Raw genomic sequence first — 15,157 nt, 5'->3', positions numbered from 1 at the left:
CTGAAAGTATGAATTAACAGTGGCTTAATGTGAAAATGTGGTGGTGAATAAAAAGTGTATGTATGTATGACCACTGGTTGATCTTAACATCCACTTTACATAAATGTACTTTTACAAAAGCATGTATTTGCAATACTTTTGATATAATTTTCTCTCCTTCCAACTGCATCCTATAAAGTTATCCAACTAAAAAGTGAGACTAAGAACTTATTTTACTGCTCAATTATTTAAATTTTAAAGCTCCATTGCATTCTACACACTTTGAAAAATGGCTGTTTCGTAGCACCTGGCACAAAAGATAATTGTCACAGACTGAAGTGGCTGGTGTAGGAAAAAATATTAAATGTTTTCATTAAACAAACATATTTATTAAAACGTGTACATAAGCAATTAGCATATCCTACACTTTCTAAATGTGAAATGACAATATGATACTTTTCTTTGTCACAGTTGAGAGAAAAAAACATGGAAGTAGACAAGTTGGCATAATCATTTCATAAATCTTGTGACTGTTAAAAGGTGAATAACAGATTGTATGAAGAACCTAACAAAGAACAATGGTTAAAATATACACAATGTCACTTACATATGCCATATTTATGCACTATAATGTAACTTTTTTTCCTTCTTTCTAACACTGGTAACGAGGTCAATGAGAAATCTGGAATTGAAGACTTTTAGTGACCCATGCCATTTGCCCAAATATTTGTGATTTGTAACGTCTGTAGACCTGTTTATTTCTTCATCTTAATTGATACACTCCTGTAAAACTGAACCGTTTCTCAACCAAGGCACACTGCTAAGCAGGGACACTAACAGAAAGTCATCCAAGCATTTGCATTCCCATCTTGCAAAGAGCTCTCCTTCTCTCTAGAAGGCTCATCCGTGTTCACAGGTTCTGTCTCTTCTGTCAGGTTTGCTGGCTCCTGGGATTTTACATTCTCATGTTGGTTCGTGTCAACATTTCCATTCTCAGAAGGTCTATCTTCAGTTTCTGGTTCACTGTCTGAGTCAATAGAAATGGTCTCTGTGCATGTACTGAGTTTTAAGGTACAGTTTAGTGTCTCACACCGCTTGTTTTGGTCTGTGTTTGGAGTACCAGACTTGAGGCCTCCAGATCTCCCCACTGAGATGCCATCAAACTTGCTCTCCTCAAAGATCAAGTCATGCTTAACTTTCTTGACAGCGTGCATGTCAAAGCCAAGCAGCACAGACACCTTCTTGGTCTCACACTGTCTCTCACATAACTTTCGATTGGTTGCAAAGTGACTAGAAATGTCGGACTTCCACAGCCACAGACTTGCAGACAGCTTCTCCTCTTCCTGAGGAGAAAGGTATGGTCGCCGGTTGAAGTAGGCAGTCAGGAAATTCTTCCTGGCCTCATACGTCTTGTGCTCATAGCTTCTAGGATCCAGCGCAAAGTCATCAGATTCGGACTGATTTCCAACGGTTGTGGAGGAAATCTTTGATTCCTTGCTCAGTTTTATCCTCTTGGAGTTGGGCGTGGCCTGCGTTGGTGGCTGCCTCTTGAGGAAGCCAGCCCCGGATGAGTTGAGAGTCAAGGCAGACTTGAAGCCTTGGCTTGCCTGGGTCCTACCAACAGCCCTGCACTGTACAAGATGCAGCGTGATTGTGGAGGCCACCATGTTACTGGTGTACACTCCCAAGCAATGAATGCACTTGTAGGTCATCTTTTTTTCAACAGGATGCATTGTTTGGAGCACTTGGTGTCGCTCCCTCAGATGCATGGCCAAAGCATCAGAGATGGGACCTTTGAGAATGGTGAAACACAGCGGACACAGAGTCTTCCCAACCTCACTCTTGAGAGTCGGTGAGGGTAAACTTCTAGCAAGTGGTTCGCTCTTCTTCTCAATCATTCTGGGAGCGGTTACTTTGACCAGAGGTGGAACACTATTCTGAGCAGGTGCAGGCTGATCTTGACCATTGATAGATTCCTTCATGTTAAAAGTGAGAACAACAAGCTGTACGTTACTGGACTTTTCTTGTTTAATGGTGAGATCAAAGGTTAGAGGGGATGCACCAGGGGGTCCAACAAATTCATCAGGATGAGCCTGGGCCACATGCTCCATGATTTTCTCAACATTGTGGAAAGCAGAGTGGCACTGTGGACAGGTGAGCCCATGGATTAGCATGTGGTTAAGCAGTGTATCGCTGGGCAGATAGCGGTTGCAAAGCAAACACTTGCTGGTGAAGTTGTGGATTTTCATGATGTACTTGGCCAGTGCCCACACTTTCTTTGCCTTGTGCGCGTTCTCAAAATGAGCATTATAGAGGTTTTCAGGAAAAAGCTCATTGCAAACCGTACATATCTTCCACTTCTGTGTCTGTGCTGTGTTTACACCAGCAGCATTATTTTCAGCCACAGTGCTGTTGCCAGGAACTGACACACGCACCTGACTGGCTGCGATGGAGGACTGATTTTTAACAACAGGGGCCACTGGCTTTAAATAGCCAATTACTGGTTGTGCTATTGGGTCAGCTCTAAGTGTGTGGCCCCTGTTAACGATCAGAGGAGCCTTCTGAGATGTGACTGGTAAGGATTGAGACCTGGAGACAATAATATTAGCATGTCCAATCATAGTGGTAACTTGAGCACCAATGCGCTCGTGGTACTCTATAACATGCTGTACCAATGCCTCGTAGCTACGAGTGGAAAACTGGCAGCGTTTACAGAGGATGTTGTTGCCATTGACAGAATTAGCGCCATTTTTGACAGATGACTCAGACACCATACCAAGATATGGTGAGACAATATGCTGAAAATGTTCTCTGTAGATGTGCCTTCTCACAACATTGTAGAGTGTGTCCCTGAACGTGCATTTTTTGCAAAAGTACATTGCTTTCTCCACACCATCTCCCTGTCTGGCTCTATCAAGATACGCTTTGTCCTTCTTTCCCAGTGAGTTCCCATAATTCTGCCGTGCTGAACTGGGTATATGGAATATTTTGACATGCGTCTCCAGAGTTCTCTTGCTTGCAGTGAATGTGCAGTATGGACAGTTGAGCAGAATTTTACTCTCAAAGATTTTCCTGTGTACATTGCGGAAGTGATTCTTGTAGCCTGAGTAGTATTTGGAAGAAAATGGACACTCTGTGCAGCAAAATGGCTTTGATCGGTATTCCTAAAAGACATCAGGGAAAAAACAATGGCATTAAGACAAATATGGTGAATTGTGCATAAGCATTTGAAAAGGCCTTGGACACAGAAGTAAGATTTACCTGTGTTTTAGAGTATGATGGATCCCATGCACAGATATCAAGGCAATAAGAGCCCTTTACAAATTGCTCATTCGGGCAAAACTCTTTGAACTCCTGTGGAAAGGGTTGAAGAGATTAAGGCTTCTTTGTTATAATATACAATAAGTATTAGTTTACATACAGTCTGGCATGTTTGACAGCATACAATACTTTGTAATTATTAGCTACACTGGCTTTGGACAAATTCTGCTGAGCTGGCATCAAGTTAAGTGGCTATTTCTTTCACATTCTAGATCAAATCTTATCTAAATAGACCTTTAAGACTGTCACTGAGATTGAAAATAAACACCCACACACTTACAACTATGCTTTGAAACGCAAATGATAATCATTCATAAGCTCTATAATATGTCATGCTTCTCAATTTAATACACTCACCTCTGCTGCCTCCTTGCAGTACTCCAGTCCAATGTCTCCAAGTGCTTTTTTCACTTGCTTCCTAGCTCTCCGGATTCTTGAAAGGTTATTCACTGGGAGTTGATACATCTCTCCTGAAAAACAGAAAATAAACTGCTTATTAGTTTGAGGTAGGCTTATTTAAAGCCTAATCGCAGCGAGCAAATTCTTCAACATAATATTTTGGAATTTAACACTAATTTATAGTTCAATCAATAATCACCAACATCATAAGAGACTGACTTCATATACAGGCGACGCGCCCTTTCAACGTTCGTCTCCATTCAGTAAATGTCACCATATTTACTTACGATGAATGGATAACGTTATCTGTGTTCAAGACTTCAGTTTCTTCAGGGGCCCAGTACCATTAACGTTACTGTTTCAGCGGGCATGCTTCAAGTTAGCTTGACTGAGTGCTGGTTTGACCAGATATACTGAAACAGAGAGCATATCTGTGACTTTTGTTGCTCCATTATATCCAGTGATTTCGGGAATCAGAGTTTTACAGTAACGTTACATGTTGTTAGCTTTGTTGGCTAGCGTTAATGTGTTAGCCAACATTAGCTTTGTTGCCCGTTCTCGTCGGCTTGGTCGCCTACTTAGCACCTAAGCTAGCGCTGCATAGCCGGTTAGCGTTATTTGTTTCTTTATTTGCATTGACGAAATCAATCGATGCGTTTTACTCACCTAACGATACGCCTACGGACTAGCCTTACTACATTAATGTGTCGGGACGTGCAGACTGGTGGTGATGTTCGCTCTCCTCAAAGCCGGTGCTGATGCTCAGCTCCACAGCTAGCTAACTCGTTAGTCACATCTGCTTTGCTGCAGCTGCTAGCTAGCTGGAGGAACGAAAGGCAGGACAGAGTGGTACACATCTCATGAAAATAGTATACTTAAAAAAAAAGTTGACTGCCAGGACCAGCCAGTGTCCTCTAATCAGTTATTGTACTTGCACCGGTGGTCAAGACAGCCTGCTAACGTTATCTATTCCAAGAGAGCCAACTCTCAATCCAAAATGGCGACGAGAAAACGACGGAAGTCGTAGCAGGGAGCTGGGCAGGGGCTGGATCATACATTCTATGGGCCGATTCATGGATCCATGGCCTGGATGGCCCAAATGTAGTAATCATTGTGGTCGTATTAATACACTTTTATTTTCAGTTATAAAAAGCCAGCATTCATTGTTAAGAAATTCAGGTTCATGAAAACACCACAGGCACAACCCTTTGTAGTTAACTTACTCTTGCTGCAACCAAGATAACCATTTTGATTGATTGATTTTATTGTTTTTTTGTTTCCCACAAATGAGTACATGAACTCTGCCCATACTAGTCTGTAATTGAAAAAAAAGATATTTCTTAATATTATATTTCAGTTCCAGCAAATGCAGTTGTGTCCAAAAAAAAAAAAAAAAGAGCTACACTTTAAGACAGTTGTTGTTGTCGTCATCATTCTAGTGGTTCCATAACTTCCAGTACAACAGTGCGAGTTCCTGTCACCACCAGTCTGGAGACTGTCCTATAGTCCAGGTGGAGAACACACTGTCCGTTCACCTGGCACACAAACTGCCGCACCTAAAGAAAAGTGATGTGAGGTACATAGGTCTTATTTTTTTTATCTCAGAGTCGAATATGTGCTGTTTTCAAACTCTGCATTTTCTCTTTCTGTGCTATGTGTGTAACATATATCTAACCTTAACTCCAGCTGCTGCTGCAGGGCTTCCAGGGTCAACAGCCTGCACGTAACAGGGAGCCGTGCCTCTGACAACAAAGCCCCAGCCCAAGGCATCTCCTATCACCTGTGATGGCAGGAGGGTGAGATAAATTACACATTCTGTAGAAATTAAATGGAATCTATATAGTTTAGTTTACTTGGTGAGATACAACTTTGTTAGTCCACATGGAAAAATAATCTCTCCAAGAATGTGTTGAGTCTTGTTTCTAATGTTAACTACGAGGGGGCCTAAATATGGCACTGCTTTGTTTAAAGTGGATAATAGATGAGAATGGTTTTATGTTGATATCATAAATTCCATTTTAAAGGAGTATTTTAGCTTTGTCCCTAACTGGCATCACAGATAAATGCTTTAATTATCCACTTTTAGACTTTGGCGGACTGTTGTGAATTAATGCTGTTAAATCCTAGAGATGACATAAATGTTAGCTCTTATATAGCCAAGGTTAAGTCATTACAGTAACTCACCGTCAACACTCTCTTGATGAAGGGTGCGCCAGGTGCCAATAACTCTTCACGTGTAAAATTTCTTCTAAGTACTGTAAAATCATTAAAAGATGTCACCATTCGCCATTTTCAAGTTTTGGACGATGAAACACAAGCAAGCCTCAATATACCAAATACTTAGTCTTTAAAGACATTTTGAAACATTTGTCACATGAATATTAATTACACACTTGCCTGATTTAGGATTGCATCTCACCACTGAGGTTGAAGCCAGCTGGACAAGAGGTGGACATCCAGCAGAGTGAAGCTCAAGGGAATTTAAGCTGCCTCGACGCCCACTGGTAACCTGTTTCAGGTCTTTACTCGACCTCACTGTAATTAAATAAGTAGTAAAATAACTATGCCATAATTAGCATTCACAACAACATGTATAAAGTGCAAAAAAGGGCAGAGAATGTTTTTTTTGTTGTTGTTTTTTTTACCAGACTGGAAAGCTGGTGTGTCCTCCTGAGGCGAGCTTTTGCGCAGAACAAATGGACTATCAGGACGGTTGTCCTCTTCTGTCGACACAACCACACCCTCCTCATTGTCTTGTTCACTTTCATTTAACAGTTCAGATAGGCGGCGGCGGCGGCGAAAATTGATGCAGAACTGATAGAGCAGTCCACTGTCAAAGAAGCCATGCTTCTTTGCCACTAGGAGTGGGAGAGAGAGAGAGAGAGCAATAGTGGAACACGTTTTACAATTAATGGGATTTTTCACAAAGTGTCAATTGGTGCATTTGCTTAAGACTGTAAAAGTCCCAGCTGGCCACCCACTGGTAGCAGCCACTGACAGTCAGCTCATTCCTGGTGCCGTACATCAAAGGGCAAATGAGGATCTCCCCTCACCGTGCTGAATGATGCCATGCTCCTGCAATGCGCGGCACAGCTCCAGTCCCCTACGCCGGCTCTCTGCCTCGCCGTTCTGAAGGAGCCAGTCGATCAGCTGGCAGCCAGGAAAGGAGCGCTGATATGCAACACCATGCTCCTCTCTTTCCTTCAGAATGGAGTTCTTGTCCCCTATGAGACTGAAGAAACACGAGACATGAAAACGCAGATCAGATGTGTCACAACATGCAAATTACTTTTACAAAATGCTGGAAGGAGCATTTCAACAGACACAATTACCAATATATATCTGACGAAAGGATTACTGTGTTGCTGTGTGTGAAATTTTAACCTCAGCCTATTAATCATATTGGTGTGTGTGTGTGTGTGTGTGTGTGTGTGTGTGTGTGAGATCATGGCTATGACTGACAGTACACTTCAAGGTCAGCTTTTCCCGCTCAAACAAGAGAATCCCAGCACAAAATAAACAGCAGCTCTTACTGTTCATACATTCGTTGTCCTCGAATGAAGATTTTCACCTCTGTATTGAAGGGAAATGTGCCATCATCCTTGCGGAAACGGTACAGCAGTTTGGCATCCTTGAATACTGGCCTCTTATCACAGACTAAGAAAAGGCAACATACAGTTTCAAATAAGTTTGGAAATTAGCGAGTCTCTAAATAAAGCTACAATAACATTTGTTTCATTTGTGCCAAAGGTCTTTGAATGTCCCCTTGCTGAAACTTGTGTTGTTGCTTCCTTCTTACCGTGGTGAACGATGTCATGATCCATGAGGTGCTGCATGAGGCAAGCAGCAATTGCTCGATCTGGAGCTTCCTTATGGCTCACCAGCCAGTCTATGAGTTCCTGTGCCACAAAGCAGTTTGGATACGTACGCAGGTGGTAACGCCTGTCCTTGATCAGTTTTCCATCGTGAAGCCTCAACCTTGAAATTAAAATCAAATAATCCTGAACTTGAAACCTAAAATCAGCCATATGTAAGCCTGACCATAAGCATGTCATATTTCCTCCTCTTTCCCTTAATACCTGAGTTGTTCTCCCGCAATCATGACTTCTCCTTTATGTTGTCTGGCCATGGCTTTTCTCCTAATGCTACTTGTTCGCTCCATGTTTGTTATCTGTGGGTTAGAAAGTAAGTGAAGCTAGCTCTTCGTTATGGCCCTTTGTGTTTACAAAATAGCCACTGAAACACACAGAACCCCATTGCCATGTGGGAAAGATGTTGTGTATACAGAAAGAAAGAGAGATAAAGACATGGTACATTTCTGTCAGGATGCCACAGACAGAAGGCATCCGCCAAAAGAAAACAGTGACAAGAAAACAGTCCAGTGTTGAAATTCATGTTTTTCAGTTTTCTCTTATCCTCTCTTAAGGCTGAAGCTATCACCAGTTTTCGTGTTGGCTGTTCTGACAGTACATAAGACATCTTTGACTTTGTCCCCTGTTGTCCAGTAGTCACTTTTATTAGTATTATGAGAGAAATAAATGACTGTTGATATCCACATGATAATCTTTGCTAATTAGCCAGGCACAGCCAGTTAATGGATTTTTAAGGGTTTGTTCAGCTGAGTGTAGAATTCGGCACTAAAAGTAGCACTTCATAAGCATTTTGCAATCATTTTCAAAAATTTAAAAATCTGCAACACAAAATAGATGAAACTCAGGATTATTTGGGTGTGTATGGATGTTACACACCGTTACACGTCAGCCTGTTAGCATTAGATGAACTTGAATTAGGTCCTCATATGGTTGTCTGGCAACATTAAACCAGAAAAAAACATGCTAGTGATATGTGGTACGCAGCTCATGGAAGGTGGGCCTTGGGATGTGAAAGCATCCGTGCTTCCAGCCTCTCAGGCTGCTTATAAATCCTGCCTACTTTAATAGAATTGGCAGACCTAAACCCCAACTACCTTTAGCCTCAACCTTAACTACATATAAAGAAGCTACATGATTGGTGGAGTTTGTAGGTGGGTTGGCACACAGAATTAATATCAAATTCATATCCATGTCTGCGTAATTGTCTCAGTTCTTGGATGCAAATAAAGTGAAGCCTTGTTTCCAAGAGCTGTCGATGTTATGATGACAATTATTGATTATACTGGTGTGCAGAAATTCTTTTTTTTTTTTTATGAGGTGTGACTGTTTTACTTGTACATGTGTTTCTGTGGCGAAATGTGATCTTAGTGTCTGCTGGCGATGTGCACTTAGGCTGTTAGCATCCTATCATTAGCATAAGTTATTCCGCATACTGTGACCCTGCCCTGCTGCCAGGAATCCTTATATGTGTCCCTGAGTCACACCGTCTCCTCTTTTCCTTTACTCCCAGCTACTAAAACTGACTGAAACAATGCCTCGGCGTTGTCAGACAGCCTTTTCTATTGGTTTTGGCTTGAGTCCTCTATCTTGTCAGCAAAGCTTTCACTATCTTTGGAGTAAGCACTGCCCGAGAGGGTCACCTAGGGGCAGGAACGTCGCTTAACCCTTTGATATCCTGTGCAGTTGTGTCACCTCTGGACACCGCTCGTGGTGACATCCCTGAATCAGATAGCAGATCCTGGAACACGCCAGAGGTTTTCATTGTGTCAGAGATGCTGCTGAGCTGTTGTCAGGGAGCTCATGATTTTAAAACCTTCAGCCACCTCTCTGGCTGTCGGGCCTGCAGTAAAATCAGCAAAGGCCGTCTAAAGGCTCGCCCACAGATGTTTTGAGCCCCGTATGCACATGTTCCATATGTGCACAATCCTTCAGACTGTGAGAATAACCCAGAATTCATAGCATTGTAACTTTCAAAACAGGAACATACAAAAACATACAATTAGGAAAACACAGAACATGGAAGGAGCTGGAAGGTTCTGTGATGAGATGATGATTTCTAAAATGCAGAAATACAATTGCTCCCTCTTGCACTCATGCAAGCATGTGACGGTTCAGACTTCAGAGCTGAGAGTGGATATTGAGATTGGGACTTGTGCAGCGGCGACTAATGGCCACAAGATGACAGTATTCTCATGTGTACTAACTAAGACCAAAGCAACAACAATAGTGTCAAACGAATTGTTTTGCAGCCTCCTTTTTGTTGTTTGAGTGAAATTGGGCAGCCATGACAACGTGTATAAATCACCACAAATTCAGACATAAATATAAACCAAATGAACGCTGAAAGAAAACTTTAAATTGTAGCTCAGTTATATTAATATAGATTTAAAGTAGGCAAAAGTGATCCCATATATTTAGTGAATAGTATAGTATAGGTGTTTGACCGGGCCTTAAACACACTGAGATAAATCTAATAAACACCCCAGTAGGATAAATAGGACTACATGTAAAATAGAGGACAGGTCAAAAAAAACATATTGCAGAGGATAATGTGCCGCTGTGCAGACATTTATAGGTTTTGGTCAAATGATCATCACGAACAGACTCGGAGCGGCTTTTATGCAAATCGCCCTCTTCGGCGTGTTTTCATTGGAGAGGAGCGTGGAGGTGTAGTCTGGAAGGCGTGACATGATGCCAATGCAGCTTTATGAAGAAAGTGCGCTTCTCCTGAACAGGCAGAGGTGCGTCCGGTCCTCTGGCATCAGTGGACTTTTAGTGTGTGGCTGCTGAAGCCAAGCAGGCTGCGCCGTGCAGAATCACCAGCGATTTTGAAGGTGGGAGGCTTTTATGCTCACGCATGGTTTTTTTTTCTCCCCTCCCCCTTCTGAGCTGAAATCAAAGTTTGGAAGTACTGCTATTTTTCTGAAGTAAGCGCGCTTTCACTGACTGCATGAAATAGCTGTGGACATTTGGAGCTCTTTGAAGAGACCAGCTTGCCATTTAATATGACCGCTGAGGCGCATTCACATTTGGGACTGCAGAAAACCTCCATGGATTTCGTCAGCGACTTCGACTTGATGAAGTTCGGCGTCAAGAAGGAGACGATGCAGGGGATAGACCGCTCTTTTATCGGGCCATGCAGCCAGCTCCAGAGACCAGACTCTGTTTCCTCCACCCCTGGCAGCACACCTTGCAACTCGGTACCCTCATCACCAAACCTCAATCCAAACGAGCAGAGAAATAACCCCGGGGCCGACCAGTTCTGGATACCCAACAACGGGGGTTACCCTCAGCAAATATACCCTCAAGCTTTCGGTCTGACACCCGAGGACGCAATGGAGGCCCTAATCGGCGCCACAGCCCAGCAGGGACACCCATCTGCCCCCCACGGCCACCATCCGCCACCTTTCCAAGCTGAATACGAAGGGTACGGCCACCTGAACGAGCCTGTCCAGCACTACCCGGGACTCTCGGGTCACCCCGACATGCAAGGCATCCCCAGCAGTCACTGCCAAGACCAGTATCTCAAAGACGACATGGAGAGCGCGTCCCCTCTGTCACCGGAGGCCCTGCAGGTCCACGGTGGACACCACCATCTCCAGCAGCAGCACAGCCGCCACGACAGGCGATCTAACGCCGAGACCCACTTTTCAGACGACCAGCTGGTGTCCATGTCCGTCAGGGAGCTCAATCGGCTCCTCAGGGGCCTCAGCAAGGACGAAGTGATGCGTCTGAAGCAGAAGCGCCGGACCCTGAAAAACAGAGGTTACGCACAGTCCTGCCGCTACAAGCGCGTCCAGCAGAAACACATTTTGGAGCACGAAAAGACCAGCCTGGTGTCACAGGTCGAGCAGCTGAAACATGAACTCAACAGGCTGATCCGGGAGAGGGATGCATACAAACTTAAATGTGAGAAACTGTCCGGTGCAAACTGTTATCACGAAACTGGGTCTACCAGCGACAATCCTTCCTCACCCGAGTATTTAATGTGAGTTTGTTAATTTCCTGCAGAACTGATTCTTTTCCATAGGGAGACATTATGTTGAGAGCTCGCCTTGCTCTTTTACAAACAATCCCATGGATTCATTTTAATTAATGATGGACATAAGGATATCACTCAAATAATTGTAATAGATACAACTAGGCAACAAGTTATGAATGAAAATTACAATGAAGCATGCATGCAGGACATGTATGAGATGTTTTTATTTTATACAGGCATATCTGTATTTTGTCTGAAAGAAGATACTTGAAATCAGAGAATATTCCCTTTTCATTTATATACAACTTTAATCCTTCTGTTTCAGTTACTGCTCAGTCTTAATTTTGGTGATTTTGCTTTGCTTAGTTTTTGTAGCTCAAATTATATTTTGTGTTTGTGCTTTCTTAAAATAGAAAACATACTGAAAAGAATGATGCTAGAAATGACATTTCCATTATTTTTATGAAGCTGATTCTGCTGGACAGACGTGTTCTGTATTTGCTTTTCTTTTTAAGATAATATATAATTATGGAAATTGTTTTTCATTTACTATGTTTTTCATTTACTATGGATCAATAAACCTATTGTGACTTTTTAAAATTGTGTCTCATATCTGATGGAATCACTATCCTACAAAAAAACTGTCCATACAGTGAAACATTTACCTCACGTGCGCAATTTTCTTTGTTTCATCGTGGTATTGTAATTTGTTACACTTACGAGAGCTATTCCAACATTTTTAATAATCATGGACACACAATATGCAAAGAAAAAAATGCTTTTAAATTTCCGCCGAATCCATAAAAATTGATACATCCAACATAACATCTTTGCATACTACATAGAAGTATGATATTGAAGTCTTTCAGTCAGTATAATACATAATTCATTATATATAAATTGACTAATTTCTGTGTGTAGTGCAGATGCTAAGACTACAAGCACAAAAAACAGTCTCCACTCCACTATAAAGTTCTACTCTACTAATTATAATATGACCCTATAAATCACAGGGTATAACATTATCATGTTCTAAGTATTTTGTTAGGCGGTCGAGGGAAGGAGCGCAGTAACAGTCTCAGTGCTGTGTGTTTGTTGGTTTGGTGGTGAATGAAAGGACGACTGGCTTTCTCTCCCTTCCCTGACCTTTGCCCTTCATGGAGTGCTGCTTCCTGTGGGACCCCGGCATGTGAAAGCACAGGGGGCTGACTGGCAGGGGCTGTGGGGCACAGATAAAATGGAGTGGAAATCAGGCTTCCCCTCTGCTCTCTTCCTCAGACAAACAGATCACCTCTGCATTCATTAACAGAGGAAGAGAGGAACAACAACCACGGTGCACACACACACGGCCGGAATTATTTCACTTGAAATGTGTTTTTTTTTTTTTTTTTTTTCTGCCCTGTTACATTTTGAAATCCTCAAGCAAATTTCCTGAACACAGATCATTCTCAGTTCAGGACTACAATAATATTTGGATGACCGTAATAGTTCCAAGGCCATTGTGATAATGTGAGATAAGTGGTCACATTGTAAATTGAGTTTATAACCTCTGTGATGGCCTGTGTGCTGAAAATGTTTGAACGTTTTTCACTGTCAGAGGACACTTTCTCACTGTTCCCCCTCTGTTCCCCCTCTGTGAGAGTTCAGCTAGGCAGGTGGCTGTGTTAATGGCGCCACCCTTTAGCCTGGAAACCAGGTTCTCTTTTCATGTTTGGCCCCTGAGAGTTTTGACCTCACACCTCTGTTGAGGGAAAGCAGCTCTAAAATCACACCACAGGTGCAAAAGCCCTTTCCTTCTGAAAACAGACCTAATCCCTGAAGGTCGGCTCGCTGCACTGGGAGTACATGACGTAGATGAGTGCGTTTGTGAACTTCAAGGATGTAGCAGAAAATAAGCAGATGGTTATGGCAATGAATAATGCTGCTCTATATTTCAATGTTATTGGGAAGGGCTCATTAATCAGTGGCTCTTGTATATGGCATAGGACTGTGTTTACAGGCACAGTTTCATTTTAAAATGAGGTTTCTAATATTTTAAAAGTGCTCTCGTAAATATACTCATTAACAGTAAACCTGCCCAGATGACTGCTGCGTAGAGAGTAACCATCAATTATTATTGAAGAATTTTGTTATTAGATTAGTTTAGTTTGATTTTTTTGTCTCCAATTTATATAATTTTACATGACTTGACGTCATTTGTAAATGACAGGTGAAATATTAAAATGCTGATTCCTTAACATCAACTAAAAATTTCCAAAATTATACAGCATTTTAGATTAAACTACCTAAATGCAATATTGGAGAAAATGAAAGGTGTTCATGTATGTGTATACTTGCATATATTTTACATTGCATACACTGATGGATTTTAGTAGGTGTGGTTTTTCAAACAGAGCATTTCTTTGTTCAGTGTCATATGTTTGAGCACTGTACATCACATGTGGATTTCTAAGCAACAGCGGAATAATACAGTAGAAGTGTTGGTGAGAAGAGCGGTTTGTGGTACTGTGTGACAGTGTGCAGGCTGCCATTGTAGAAACGATTAGCCAGCTCTTTTCCCTCGCATGTGATAGGCTGGTGGGCCTGATGTGGGAGCCTCGAACTTCCCCCTCTCCCCCACCTCCCCACCACCAAACACCCCGAGCCCACAGCGCCTGAGGCTGGCTACTGAGTCAGCAGGAGGGAAAGGTGTCTGCACGGCTGTGGCATCAGAACAAGAGAGAAAGCAAAATAGCTAGAGAAGGATAAAGAGCAGTGCGAACGGTTTAGAAAGGACATGCTTGCATTTTTTAAAAACAGATGGAGAGTTGGAGATTGCATGGGGTGGGGGAAAGTCAGAACGAGATGATAAAGCAGGTTAAAGAGGAAGCATCATCATCTCTTAAATTATTTCAAAATGTCTTCTGCAGATTCCTTTTTATTACATAGTGACTAATACGCACTGAGTACTAATATGGAAAGATGTTCACTCTAGATTTAACTATGACATTTTTATATGAATCACTGAATGATGGCTGCGGTTCAGTGAAAACACTCAAACTTGTCCATCAGAATCAGTTAAACGCGATGCCAACCTCTTGGCTGAGTGCTGGGGTTCGCCAAGGCCTGGCTGCGTCTCAGACAGCGGACACAGACAGAGGAATGCTGCAGATACTCACCATTGTGTGGGGAGAGGCAGAGGAATGCAGGCTGCCAGGCTACGTACACTGTCACCAATGAACACAGCCAGAGGCCTCGAGCCATGAGGGAAGGCCAGGGCCAACAGACCCCACAGTCAAACATCACTCACCACTTCCATCTGTGATATCATACCCATCTCCTCTGGACAGTGTTGGTTTGGTCCAGCTTGACTGTCTAAACACTGAGTATCTTGTTGAAGAGATCCTGACTGACTGTCACAAAAACTGTCAGAGATTAGATACAAAATGGCCCATCAAATAAGAATTAGTTGATCAGCTGAGTAAATATTCTTTTGTTTCAAACAAATGCTCTTGATCAATCAGTGAATTCTGCATTCACAATGATGATTGTCATTAATCTTCTGTGGCTAAATGTTAACAGAGCAGACATTTGACCCCCAACAGCAAGCCCTTTCCAGCCTCAG

At 42.4% G+C, this 15,157-nt stretch overlaps 2 protein-coding genes and 1 long non-coding RNA gene across 6 annotated transcripts; 2 read left to right on the top strand and 1 right to left on the bottom strand.

The window, feature by feature from the left end:
• Positions 1 to 346: 346 nt before the first annotated feature.
• On the bottom strand, positions 347 to 10,142 carry si:dkeyp-97e7.9 (DEP domain-containing mTOR-interacting protein). Of its 4 annotated transcripts, none has more exons than XM_044220347.1 (11): positions 7,779 to 10,142; positions 7,499 to 7,677; positions 7,233 to 7,356; positions 6,753 to 6,931; positions 6,345 to 6,557; positions 6,097 to 6,234; positions 5,884 to 5,954; positions 5,375 to 5,479; positions 4,366 to 5,255; positions 3,987 to 4,112; positions 3,710 to 3,770 (listed from the first exon to the last, which is right to left on the bottom strand). In XM_044220347.1, exons 1-9 carry the CDS (start codon positions 7,859 to 7,861, stop codon positions 5,130 to 5,132), a joined length of 1,218 nt encoding a protein of 405 aa, XP_044076282.1. In that variant the 5' UTR covers positions 7,862 to 10,142; the 3' UTR covers positions 3,710 to 3,770; positions 3,987 to 4,112; positions 4,366 to 5,129. The 4 variants fall into 4 exon arrangements, with proteins under 4 accessions (XP_044076273.1, XP_044076263.1, XP_044076282.1 ...); XM_044220355.1 differs by having other exon boundaries at positions 7,242 to 7,356; XM_044220338.1 differs by lacking the exons at positions 5,375 to 5,479; positions 5,884 to 5,954; positions 6,097 to 6,234; ... (3 more) ...; positions 7,499 to 7,677; positions 7,779 to 10,142 and adding exons at positions 347 to 3,143; positions 3,241 to 3,333 and having other exon boundaries at positions 3,658 to 3,770; positions 4,366 to 4,693.
• On the top strand, positions 4,666 to 6,723 carry LOC122887345. Its single transcript, XR_006380518.1, has 5 exons — positions 4,666 to 4,800; positions 5,139 to 5,275; positions 5,386 to 5,495; positions 6,106 to 6,203; positions 6,475 to 6,723. It is a non-coding gene; the product is annotated as an uncharacterized LOC122887345 (long non-coding RNA).
• A 151-nt stretch (positions 10,143 to 10,293) lies between the features above and the next one.
• mafbb (v-maf avian musculoaponeurotic fibrosarcoma oncogene homolog Bb) lies at positions 10,294 to 12,153 on the top strand. The gene has a single exon (XM_044220430.1). The coding sequence runs from the start codon at positions 10,577 to 10,579 to the stop codon at positions 11,561 to 11,563; it is 987 nt and encodes a 328-aa protein (XP_044076365.1). The 5' UTR covers positions 10,294 to 10,576; the 3' UTR covers positions 11,564 to 12,153.
• The last annotated feature ends 3,004 nt before the right edge of the window (positions 12,154 to 15,157 follow it).

Source organism: Siniperca chuatsi, linkage group LG2 (assembly GCF_020085105.1).
Source record: "Siniperca chuatsi isolate FFG_IHB_CAS linkage group LG2, ASM2008510v1, whole genome shotgun sequence".
Lineage (NCBI taxonomy): Eukaryota > Metazoa > Chordata > Actinopteri > Centrarchiformes > Sinipercidae > Siniperca > Siniperca chuatsi.
The sequence above is the reverse complement of the archived record's forward strand: the minus strand, read 5'-3'. Positions and strand labels throughout refer to the sequence as shown.

Coding starts and splice junctions, on each gene's coding strand:
- si:dkeyp-97e7.9 (XM_044220338.1), bottom strand. CDS start 3,765: ATGTATCAACTCCCAGTGAATAACCTTTCAAGAATCCGGAGAGCTAGG. Junction 3,334..3,657: donor ACTGCAAGGAGGCAGCAGAG/GTGAGTGTATTA, acceptor CCCTTTCCACAG/GAGTTCAAAGAGTTTTGCCC. Junction 3,144..3,240: donor CATCATACTCTAAAACACAG/GTAAATCTTACT, acceptor GATGTCTTTTAG/GAATACCGATCAAAGCCATT.
- mafbb (XM_044220430.1), top strand. CDS start 10,577: ATGACCGCTGAGGCGCATTCACATTTGGGACTGCAGAAAACCTCCATG.